We start from the raw sequence: 12,326 nt of genomic DNA, 5'->3' as shown, positions 1-12,326 counted from the left end.
AAGCCAGCTCAAACAAACAGTCATTTTGCCTTTATCAGCTGAGGCTCAGTTGGTAGCACTCTGACCTTTGACTCATGAGGTTCTGGGTTCACATCCCACTCGAGCTAGAGCACAAAAATCAAAGCGGACACTCCAACGCAGTACCAAAAGGAGTGTTCCGCCAGTCTCCTCGTATTACCTCTTTAGATATGGGGACTTTTTTTTTTGGGGGGGGGGGGGGGGAAATAAAGAGGGAGAAGGGGGTGAGTTGCAGCTGCAAATTTGGCCAGAGGAAGCAGACAGCAACTTAAAAAGAAAACTAGCAGCCTGCGATCAGTTATCAGTTTGAGATCTCAAAACAGCCAAAGAGAAACGAAGTATAATTCAACATTGGCAAGGGGTCACAGAGGTAAAAGCAGATCAGCCACCTGTTATGTACCCTGTTACACACCCTGCTCATTGGTGTACCTTCCACTTGTTATGCACTGTGCCCATTACATGTCCCACTCTGAGAACGGCCTGGTTTTCCTTTCCAATGGAGTCAGAGGCTGATTGCACCACGATTTTGTAGCCCCCTATATTTCAATATACATGCGCTTACATCAGTTTTTAAATATGGATAATTTTAATTTTGTAAAAACAGCACATCAGGAACATTCATAAATTTGATGCAAGTGAAAATACATGGGACACTGGTAAAGCGACATAGCTCGAGATGATACAGAAAACAAACAAGTATACTTTTGAAGCAAAAAAAGTAGAGATCAATTTTCTACATGGACAAAGGCAACCACACTCATCTCAAATACTTCTGACAGAAGCACAACTGAGTAATTTAATACTTCCACATTGTCTAATCAATAGTGAACTGCATAACAAATACACACTATTTATGTCACCATCTGTTAAGTGTAAAAAGTCTTGTAAACTCGAATGCTGCAGGCAAGACGAGTTACAATAGTCAATGTCTCTCATAAATGAGTGAAAGTGCTTGGATTGAAGGCATGTGCTTTTAGAATAGTTAACCACCACTGTCTCAAAGCTAGGTCAGTGCTCAAAACTATGACATTCTGAACAAATGCAATAATCTAAAGACTAAAATGTTTGTCCAGTGCACAAGATAGGAGCATTAATTATTTTAACAGGAGGGGGTTCGACTGAAATAGTTTTAATTTTTAGTTTCTCCAATAAGCTGAAACAAAATTGTTTGGAGAAAAAACTCAGGCTGCATTTGCACTACAATGGATGAAACAGCACAAAAAGTGTTTTGGCTGCAAGGCATCTCATTCTGTTGCTCCTGTGCTCACAATCCAAGGCTCCAGATGTAAATCTGGGGCCTCAGTTTACACCCCAACAACAGCAATGGATTAACAAAGTTTCACACTGGCAGCAAAGCTAATGTGTAATCTGAAGTTAGAGCCTGACTGGATCCTGGAGCAAAAATGAACAGAGATTGGATTCACCTCCTTGGGGAGTCTTGCTTTTACTCCAGACTTGTACCATAGCTATAGCAGGTGTGAACCAAAATGACTTTACACCAACACTTGTGTAGGTGCAGCAAACTCATCCTCAAATGAGAATTTAATGACATAATTCACCCCTACAGAGTCCAACATTCTATTCTAGGAGAGGTTTGTGTTGAGGCCTAAATACTTAAACAACTTTTATTTTAGAGAATATATATATATATATATATATATACACACACACATAAAAAGTACTACAAACAGCATTGAGACTTCACCCTAGGTTCCAACATTAATAGGAATGTGAGGGAAGTGATGTCTTTAGGAATGAACTATCTTGTTGCGAACCATTAATGCCCAAAAACTTAAAGATATGGGGGATAAAATTGGTACCTTGTTTCATACTCTGCCTAATTATATGAAAGGGAGCATGAAACAGGATGCCTATATGCTGTCACCCAAGACTACTTTCAGTATAATGGGGCTGAAAGTAGAGTCAACAGAAACAGTAAATACATTCAGCTTCAATATTAAAACACAATGTCTAAAATAAATCCACTCAAACTTAAACAGGGAGGTGGACAGACAGTAAAATGTGTAGATTATGTAAGGGAAATTCCAGTGTTCATAAAGGTGGAAAGCACCTAAAATGCAATATCACCTGGGTTTTTTTTTTTTGTTTCTGCTTTTGGTCTGCTATTAGAGAGTTTGAGTGGTAGTGGAAGCCCTTTGCATCTGAATTTGCTGAGAATTGCCACTGTTCTTGCAGTTTTTCCATCACAGCCTTCCATTCGAAACTGGTTCCAGGCTGGGACTTCATGAAAGCATCAGGATGATGCCGCTACAGATCAGCAGCTCACTTCAGAGGACGAGTAATAACCCCGCCGTTGTATCAGTTACCAAATGGTGCACATCATCTCACTCTGCTGCAAACCCCTTAATAGTGGCCTGGATCACAAGGCCCAGTAGTGAGGAAGTACAGTGCCTCAACACAGGAAGATTGGGGTTTCTTTTCCCGATCGGACAGCATTATTCAGAGACGAATGATCCATTATGGCAACAACAACAGCAGGGTTTAACCTCAGCAGCCAGACTGTTGGACGTTCGCACCAGACTGTTTAGTGACCGATAGAGTGGTGAATATCTAAAAAAAGAAAAATTCCATCTTTAGTTATCTACAGCACAATGGAAAAAAAAGGTCTAATTTTATGTTTGATGTGAGCTCCTAATGAAGCTTCAAACCCCACCCACACCTGCTATTGGTGGCAGTGCTTTCAGTCTTGTTCTCAGAAAATGATCAGTGTCTGAGTGATTGCCTGGGCCAGTCTTTGGAAATCTCTACTGCAGAAAGCTGTGGATTTTCAAAGATTCACCACCCTCTGAGTGGAGATTTCTCCTCATCTCAATCTTCAATGATCATTCCCTTAGCCTGAGAATATGCCCCCTACTTCCAGACTCAAGCCAGGGGTAAAAACAACCTCTCAGCATCTAACCTATCAAAACCCACTCAGAATCTTGATGCAATATCACCCCTCAACCCCATGCTGGAGGTGACAGTATAGGCCCAATCTACTCAACCTTTCATCACAGGAAACCCTCATATCCCAGGACTGTCAGCTGTGTTTCCAAACCAAAAAAGAAAAAGCAGTTTTTTAAAAAAAAAAGTGAGGTGACAGAAGGAAATTTATTTATTTTATATAAAGTGCAGGCTTTTTGAAGTAATGGAAAGAACTTCTCAGGATTCTTCAAAGTAAAACCCCTTACAAAAGAAAATGTTTTGATCTGTAGCAAAGAATCAATACAGATAATTAGCTGAAACGGTTTTTCTTAATATGGAACTCAAGATAGGTCTAACGACCTCACAGCATGAAAGTATTATTAAGTGGTTGAGAAATTGTTAATTGAATTACAAATTTTCACAAACAGCATATGCAAATCTGTTTTCAGAAGCACTCAGATGTAAAAACCCCATGTGAGCCAATTAATCATCATGTCATAACATCGAGCATCGCATTGCTATTGGAGTGTTTACACCTTGAAAAAAAAAGTTTCATAAAGTGTAAGGTGCTTTGAATTATAATAGAGTACATTACAAGTTGTAAATCTCACTTGAGCAGTATTTATTTTACCTATCCACTAAAACCTTGCACTTGATGCCTGACAGTCCAACTGTGTTTTAAAAGTAGCATTATGGAGCACAAGAGGTGGAAATTCTGTCGATGATAAACAATTAGTAGTCTTGTACTACTAGAACAACTAATCAGTAATATTGTACAATGAACTGTAAAATGTTGTTTCGGCAGTTCTACAAACTGCCTATAGATCAATGTTCACAGATTCAAGAATTAATTATAAAATTTTGCAATAGTTATTAGGAACAGACAGGCTATTTAGCCCTTTGAAGCTATTCTGCAGATCAGTTAGATCATGGCAGATCTGTACCTCAACTCCATATTCCTAAAAATCTATCAATCTCAGTCCTGAAAACCAATAGCCAACCCCATCATTCACAGCCTTTAGGAGTGTCCTGGATTTCCACTACTGAGCTCACTCAACAGCCTAGCTCTAATTTTATTATACTCCCTTGTTCTCAATATCCCCCCCACCACCCCCCCTTATCTACCCTATGAATCCCTATCATTTTAAACACCTATACTAGATCACCCTTCAAGTTTCTGAACTTAAAAGGGAATACCATATGTAACCTGCCTTCAATTTAATCTTTTACACCCTGGCATTCTGGTGAATCTGAGATATACCCCTTAAGTACTTTAAAATTAAACACGAATTATTTCTTCTGTACTTGTTCCCCCCACCACCTCGAATATGACCTCACATGAAAACAGCTAAATATTGAGCCCAAAGATAGAGTGTAAATTACTTGAATATGAACTATGGATCAGAGTGTGAAAAATTACAGTTCACCCCGATTTACTATACCATTTCAGTAGAATGAAGGATGCTGTTCTTATACACTGGGTAAGATCCAGTGGAAATGGGGAGGGAGAGCAAGTCATTAGGAGAGGCATCGAACACATTATAAATAGGCAAACCAAAACAGAGTTGGTGCAAGACACATGTACGGGGGAAAGGAGAAGAAATCAGAGCATTTAGCTCCCCTTTGTATCTTCAAGCTTTGATTGCTGTAACTGTAAAGTCCCTATCAGGCTCAATTGATTAAAAATAAGAAATGCTGGAAATACTCAGCAGGTCTGACTGCATCCGTGGAGTTAACGTTTCAGGTCAGTTAGAGAACGAGCGAAGGTAAATGGGCAGGTATTACACCTCCTGCGATTGCAGGGGAAGGTGCCGTGGGAGTAATGGAGGATTGGACCAGGGCATCGTGGAGGGAACAATCCCTTCGGAATGCTGACAGGCGAAGGGACGGGAAGATGAGTTTGGTAGTGGCATCATGCTGGAGTTGGCGGAAATGGCAGAGGATGATCTTTTGGATGTGGAGGCTGATGGGGTGGAAGTGTCACAGTTCTGGGAGGGAGGGGAAGGGGTGAGGGTAGAGGTGCGGGAAGTGGGCTGGACACAGTTGAGGAAAAGGAAGACATATCAGAAGCACTGTCTTAGAAGGTAGCATCATCAGAGCAGATGCGTTGGAGACGGAGAAACTGGGAGATTGGAATGGAGTCCTTACAGGAGGCAGGGTGCGAAATGTAGTCGAGGTAGTGTGGGAGTCGGAGGGCTTATAATGGATATTAGTAGACAGCCTATCCCCAGAGATGGAGACAGAGAAGTCAAGGAAGGAAAAAGTGTTGGAGATGGACCATGTAAAAAAAGAGAGAGGGAAGAGTGGAAATTAGAAGCACAGTTGATAAAGTTTCCAGTTCGGGGCAGGAGCAGGAAACAGCACCAATACAGTCAATGTACTGGAAAACAGTTGGGGGAAGGGAGCCAGAGTAGGACTGGACGAAATGTCCCACAAAAAGACAGGCATAACTAGGACCCATAGCAATACCTTTTAATTGAAGGAAGTGAGTGGAGTCCTCAATTGAATGTCAGTCTGTATACTCCCCATCCTCTAAGCATCGTCAGACAGACAATCTCAGCTTTAACAGCATTTGCTCAGAAGGGGAGCTTGACTGAAAGCAATGTAAAATAGATCTTCTGAAAAAGAGCTCAATGATTGCCTTCTCAATGTACCCCCGCCCACAGGTAGGTGCCTGGATTATACCCAGTGGCTCCCCACATGAACATCTTGGAGATCAGGAAACTAAATCTATTACTCACTGCTTCCCTTCTCTCCCAGTGAAAGCACACGTTTCTATATCCTATGTCAACTTATAAAAGGGGCAGGGGAGTATGACTATGAAAGTGCTAAGACAAGAGGAAAGTTGGAAAAAGCAGTCCACTTAAATGTAAATAAAAGCAAAATGATGCAGATGCTGGAATGCTGAAATATAAACAAGAAATTCTGGAAATACTCAGCAGGTCTGGCAGCATCTGTGGGGAGAGAAGCAGAGTTAACATTTCAGATCAGTGACCCTTCATCAGAACCGACAAATATTAGAAATGTATAGGTTTTAAACAAATAAAGGGTAGGACACAAGATAACCAAAAGAGAAGGTGTTGATAGGACAAGGTAAAGGTCTGCTACCCGACCCAGACATGTGTCAGGTTGGGCCGGGCATTAAGTGCTCTACCAGCAAGTATTTAAAAAAATTAGGGGAGCTGGGAGTCCGGGACAAAAACGGAGTCTGCGCAGTGAGCGAGTGACGTCACTATAAAGTCATCATCACGCATGCGCTGCAGCTTCCAGTCAGGCTCGGGTCCGCTGTGGATCAGTCAGGTTGGGTTCTTTTTCTCCCCCCACCCCCTGACCTGAGCAGGCTTTTAGGACAAGGTCAGAGAATAACTGGCTAGGAGGTCATGGAGCAAAGGCAAACAGTATGTTAATGGCGTGTTGAAGCACAAGTGCAGAGAGGGTGTTAATTGACAGAAAAATGAACAGCCTGGCCCTCAAGCACAAACATGAAAAAGTGGATAGGCACACTAGAAAAACTAAAAGTAAAATAAAAAAGGTGGGCTCTCATCATGCTCTAAAATGATTGAACTCAATGTTCAGTCCGGCAGGCTGTAGTGTGCCTAAGTCGGTAAATGAGGCGCTGTTCCTGAGCTTGTGTTAATTTTCACTGGAATACTGCAGCAATCCCAGGACAGAGATGGAGCATAAGAGCAGGGGGAAAGTGTTGAAGTGGCCAGCAACCGGAAGCTCAGGGTCATGCTTTTTGGACTGAGCGGAGGTGTTCCGCAAAGCAGTCACCCAACCTGCGTTTGCTCTCAATGTAGAGACCACATAGTGAGTAGCAAATACAGTATACCAAATTGAAAGTACAAGCAAAAATCGCTGCTACACCAGAAGTGACTTTCACTTCAATGTAAACATTAGCTCAGGTTAATTTGTAAACAGGACAACATCTTTGTGCAACTGTGGCATATCCCATTATAACACTGCCTGGATCCCAAGTTAGAGCCCCCTCCTTAAATCGCTCAATCCTTTAAGATGCCCTTTAAAATCTGACCAAGCCACTGTCTTAATATCTCCTTATATGGCTTGATGTCAAGTTTTGTTTGATAATTTTTTCTGTGAGGCACCTTGGAATGTTTTACCAAGTTAACAATGCAATATAAAAAAGGTTTTGCTGTTGTACCTACCAATGGGCTGCATATAATACACTAAAATCAATATCTCAAGTATCTCAAAAGAAACACAAACTACTCCAGATGCTGGAAACCCAAAATCAAAAAGTGCTGGAAATGCTCAGGTCTAGCAACTCTCTCTCCACAGATGCTGTCAGAACTGCAGAGTATTTCCAGCACTTTCTATCACAAAAGAAAAAGGTAGAAGTGTTTCTTATACAAGGTTTAAGCGTACGTGTTATACCTCTGCACAGACTGGATGAATTCCTATTGTACTATCCAACTGCTCCTTGGTCATTCCACATTTCATTGCAGCTCCAAATCCCTGGGTGATTTCTCCTGCATTTGGGCCCAACACATGGAAACCGATTACCCGATTCTGAAAAGGAACATGCACTTTGATTAAATCCCATTTATAACTGTAAAATGACTCCAAAGAGAAAAATCAGTTGCTCCCCTCGCTGTTCTTCCTCCCATCAAACCTCTCCTCCTGCCCCATGGTGACAACAGGCAAAACGACAGACATGAGACCTCCACCTAGACTGCTGCCAATGATCTGTGAATCCAGAGGGGTGAGAGATACACTTCCCTTAGAGAATGTCAGCTTTAACTCAGTGGGTAGCACTCTCGCCCCAGAGTCAGAATATTGCAGGTTCAAGTCCCACTGCAGAAAGTGGAGCATAAAAATCTTAGTTGATACTCCAGTGCAGTACTGAAGGAGTGCAACACTGTTGGAGGTGCTGTCTTTTGGGGAAGACATTGAACCAAAGCCCTGACTGCCTTCTCAGGTCAATGTGGAGAGATCTCATGGCACTTTATTAAAGAGCAGGGGAGTTTAGCCCTGGTGTCCTGGCCAATATTTATCTGGTCAACATTGCTGTTTGTGGGAGCTTGCTGTGTACAAATTGGCTGCTGCCCTTCCTACATTATGACAGTGACTATACTTCAAAACTATTTCATTGGCCATAAAGCACTTTAGGACATGCTGAGGTTGTGAAATGTGTTATATAAATGCAAGTTTTGTTTTTAATATATAGGCCACTGGATGGGCTGTGGTCAGTGCATCCTTGTATTGATAGGGCTGGTGTGGGGAGTTCAGCAATGTGGCAGATTCCTGATGTAAATCAATCATCCCCCAGCCTTATCCAAAAACACTAATTGCTGCCCTTCAAACTGGAAGCTGTAATGCTACCTCCATTTGTAGGTGAACAAACAACCCAAGTGGTTGTTAAACAGAGCAGAAATTAGTGACAGATTCAATTTCAATGAAAAGACAAGTTCTTTTTTTTCCTGTCTAACTGCTACAGTATGCACAGGGAAAAGCTCAGTGGAGCAGGCAGGGGGTAGGTGGGGTGCAGTGGAATTGTAACCCATGAGATCAGGTGGAGCTCTGGTTTTAACGTGACTTATCGAAAGTAAAAATCAGGTCAGCATAAGTGTAGCAATGCACCCAACCCCATAAGTTTCCCAATTAGGGTGGTAGGTTGAAATTTCTCCCTGGTTTACAAGCCAATCTCAAATTGTTTTCTTGGATTGCTGGCTCTGCATTACAGCACTTTCGAAACCAGATCAATATTAATGACTTCCAAGACCCACAAATTAGCAGCTTGAAAATACATACCTGATCTTGTTTGTTACAAATAACCTTGGCATAACACTTGTTGTTATCCCTTGATGGAACAGTCCACTCCAGGGGCCAGAAGTAACTGTGATAGACCTGAAAGTGTCAAAAGATTGAAATTATAAATTGGAAAAAAATAGCATCCAACATTTTCCACTCTAACAATCTGGTGACTCACCTCCACATTCTCTGCCCCATATCTTTCTAAAGCATTCTCTTCTGAATAACCACAGGCTCCATATTCCAAGGGAGTGAAGACAGTGGTGGGAACATTTACATAGTTACACTGTTGATGTGATCAGAAAGATTATAGTTAATACCAGTGGAGAATCCAGATTCCAAACATCCATGGATTATTTTCATGGGCATTTCTTGTTTGCTTTACGGCAATTTCTCAAACGTGCATTTATATAGTGCCTTTCACATCCAAGGCAAAAAATGACACTAATCCGTATAAGGAGATATTAGGACAAGAAACTAAAAGCTTTGTCAGAGGTAGGTTTTAATGAGCATCTTAAAATGTCAAATGTTTAGAGAAGAAATTTTCAGAACTTGGAGGGCCCAACAGTTGAAACCAGCAATATTGTCCATTTAAGGGTGACACATATATGGACTTAAAAAAGGGCAGTTCATGTTTGAGGTCCCAATCATTCTCAGGGCCACTAGTCTGTGGTGACAGTTAATCAAATCACTAATTATGTGGAACTGTTTTTTTTTTTAAATATAGGTATTTGAGATCACATTCTGCAATGCCATCCAGTTTTCTGTAAAGACCACAACTGGAGATTTTGCATAGGTTATACAAAAATCAAGGCAAAAAGGTGAGCTTTATAGATAGATATTGTGGAATTGAATTAAGCCTTTGGCTAGTAATAGCCAAGAACAGTAAAAGACAACAATTTAAAAAGAAAACTTCACAAAAAGAAACACTTCATTACATTCACCTGCCAAAGTCTAACTAGATGCTCATAATATTGACAGGATTTCAAAAGGTTGGAAAGGGCTTTGGGAGCTCTTTGTGATTAGGCACCAGATAAATACAAATTCTCTGATAAATTGCAGCAAACATTAGCTTTTTAGATTCAAGACAGTGTGGAATACAGGGTAAAAAGTCTTGGCAGGCATGGAGAACACAAATGAGCCTTCAGTTCACAATGGTCATCCAAACAGATGGAAAATCATGGGTTAGGAGTTTGCAATTTTGCTATGTTATGAGGGGGTGGTGCATTGGCACTTTTACCCCCAGTAAAAAACTTACTGAAAAAGTGCCAATAAAAAAAGAATTTCACACCCATTACATGCTTTTAAGCTGCTTTGGTTGTTGCAAGAAGCTAGTAATTAAAATTTAGGTTTGTACCTTGACCGTGGACCCTCCATAGAGCCTTCCAGCAAGTAAGCGCCCTGCTTGGATTGCCACTGGTGTGAGCTGCAACTTGCCCTCCAGTATGTCCCCAATGGCATAAATGTAGGGCACGTTTGTTTGTTCAGAGTCATCGACTGGAATCTTACCAGACCTAAAATGAAAAAAAAAGAAATATTTTAATTGAAAGTGCTGGAAAACATTCAACAGGTCAGACAGCAACCATGGAGAGAGAGAGAGAGAAAAAAAAAAAACAAGTGTTAATGTTTCACCACAATGACCCCCTCATCAGATCTGAAAGGTCATTGGCCTGAAACTAACCTCCTTCTCTCTGCAGATGCTGCCTGGCTGGCTGAGAGTTTCCCAGCATTTTTGTGCTTTTTATTTTAGCTTTAACAGCATCCTAAATTTTCATTGCTAGTGTTTGACCAGTCTCTCTGTTGAACTGAGCTCTCAAGCAGCACTCTACCAACCTGCCTAACAAATTGCCAACCAAAAAAAAACTCATCCAATGAAAGCAGAACATGTTGCAATGGGATTCCAGGCCAGGGTTTGAACAGATGCCTACTTGACTTGAGCAAAGCACATTGCCACAAAAAATAAACTATGCACATGTGCAAGGACAAAGTCTAATCCATTTTACCAACACACTCCAAAGCCTAAGTCGCCTGTCATCTGCCAGAGATTTTGCATTTGAACAGCTGTCAGAACATCTGCAGTTCCACCCAGAGGTGGAACAAATTCAGACAATTTTGCTTTTTTGGTTTAGTTACAAAAACCACCTATAAATCATTTACCTTTACAGGGACTCATTCTTCTTGATAGATTGCATTTCCATAGCACCTTTCATGATCACAAGGTGCCCCCTAGCACTTTACAGCCAGTGAAATAATTGAAGTGTAGCCACTGTTGGAGGAAGCAGCAGCTAATTTGTACACAGCAAGGACCCAGACAGTAGTGTCACCATGGCCTGATAATTGTCTTGAGATGCTGAGTGCAATATTACCAGGATACAGAGATAACTCCCCTGCTCCTCTTCAAAATAGCATCATTTTAAGTCCAGTGAGGGAGGTGGGGGGTAAGGGGGAGATGGGGCCCCAGTTCAACATCTCATCGGAAAGGCAGCAGTGCAGCTCCCCCAGTACTGCACTGAACTGTCAGCCTTGAATATCAAAAGTCTGGGAGAAGAATGCAGGTGGAATATTTTTTTTTTTTTTAAAAAGGAAGCTTTTTCTTTTTAAAAATATAAAAAAAAAGTCAGCAAGTGGTAATGACCTGGAACTTATTGCCAAGAGTGGCAGAAGTGGAGCCAACAACTTCAAGAGGCAGTTGGATGGCCACTTGAGAGAAGTAGACTTGCAGGGTGACAGGCAGCCTGAGAGAGTGTGGGACTGACAGGGTAGCTGAGAGCCAGTACGGCCTTGATAAGCCAAATGGCTTCCTTCTGCACCATAAGTGACACCACGACTCCTCGGAGTGAGTCAGAGTACGAGTCAGTTATCTAGGAGACTGAAGGAGGCCATTTGGCCTATCGAATCCATGCCAGCCCCACTCCCCCACTGGATCCACATAGCCCTGCAAGTCTATTTCTCTCAAGTGGCCATCCAACATCCTCTTGAAGTCACTGATGGTCTCTAAAACCTACCCGACGACATGCGTCATGTACGGGTTGGGTCAGACTTGGACACTGCTGCCTTGCTCGGGGAGGGAAGTAATCTTCAAAATTTGAACATTCAGCTGGGACATCAAGGTGGAAAATGTGCTGCCGGAATGGATGATCACAACATTTGGACAAGGTAGAGCACAATAACCTGTTTGATATAATTAATATTATAGTATTTGGGTCAGTCATAAAGAGATACAGCACTGAAACAGGCCCTTTGGCCCACCGAGTCTGTGCCAACCAACACATTTATACGAAATTCTATGTTAATCCCATATTCCCTACCACATCCCCACCTTCAATTCTCCTACACTAGGGGCAATTTACAATGGTCAATTTACCCATCAACTTGCAAGTCTGGGAGGAAACCAGAGCACCCAGCAGAAACCCAAGCGGTTACAGGGAGAACTTGCAAACTCCACACAGGCAGTACCCAGAACTGAACCCAGGTCACTGGAGCAGAGAGGCTGCAGTGCTAACCACTGTGTTGCCCGTGTCGGGTGCAGAAAAAAAAAAAAATCAAAGGACTCGGGCTGAATATGGTTGGGCTGGGTTTCAATTTCATACCAGAGCAGGCCTTTAATTGTC

The 12,326-nt window shown here is 41.9% G+C and overlaps 1 protein-coding gene across 2 annotated transcripts in view; it reads right to left on the bottom strand.

Annotated features, from left to right (window-relative positions):
* Positions 1-585: 585 nt before the first annotated feature.
* The window catches only part of LOC137379467 (thioredoxin reductase 1, cytoplasmic-like), a 44,147-nt gene continuing 32,406 nt past the window's right edge, over positions 586-12,326 (bottom strand). For both annotated transcript variants that reach the window (XM_068050326.1, XM_068050325.1), the window contains 5 exons: positions 10,073-10,229; positions 8,894-9,001; positions 8,716-8,811; positions 7,339-7,473; positions 586-2,589 (listed from right to left, as the gene is read on the bottom strand). In XM_068050326.1, the coding sequence (XP_067906427.1) occupies positions 2,527-2,589; positions 7,339-7,473; positions 8,716-8,811; positions 8,894-9,001; positions 10,073-10,229 (559 nt within the window). In that variant the 3' untranslated portion in view covers positions 586-2,526. The remainder of the gene's footprint in view (positions 2,590-7,338; positions 7,474-8,715; positions 8,812-8,893; positions 9,002-10,072; positions 10,230-12,326) is intronic.

Source organism: Heterodontus francisci, chromosome 18 (genome assembly GCF_036365525.1).
Source record: "Heterodontus francisci isolate sHetFra1 chromosome 18, sHetFra1.hap1, whole genome shotgun sequence".
In the NCBI taxonomy this organism is placed as follows: domain Eukaryota; kingdom Metazoa; phylum Chordata; class Chondrichthyes; order Heterodontiformes; family Heterodontidae; genus Heterodontus; species Heterodontus francisci.
Note: the sequence above shows the minus strand (reverse complement) of the source record. Positions and strands in the feature narration are given on the sequence as shown.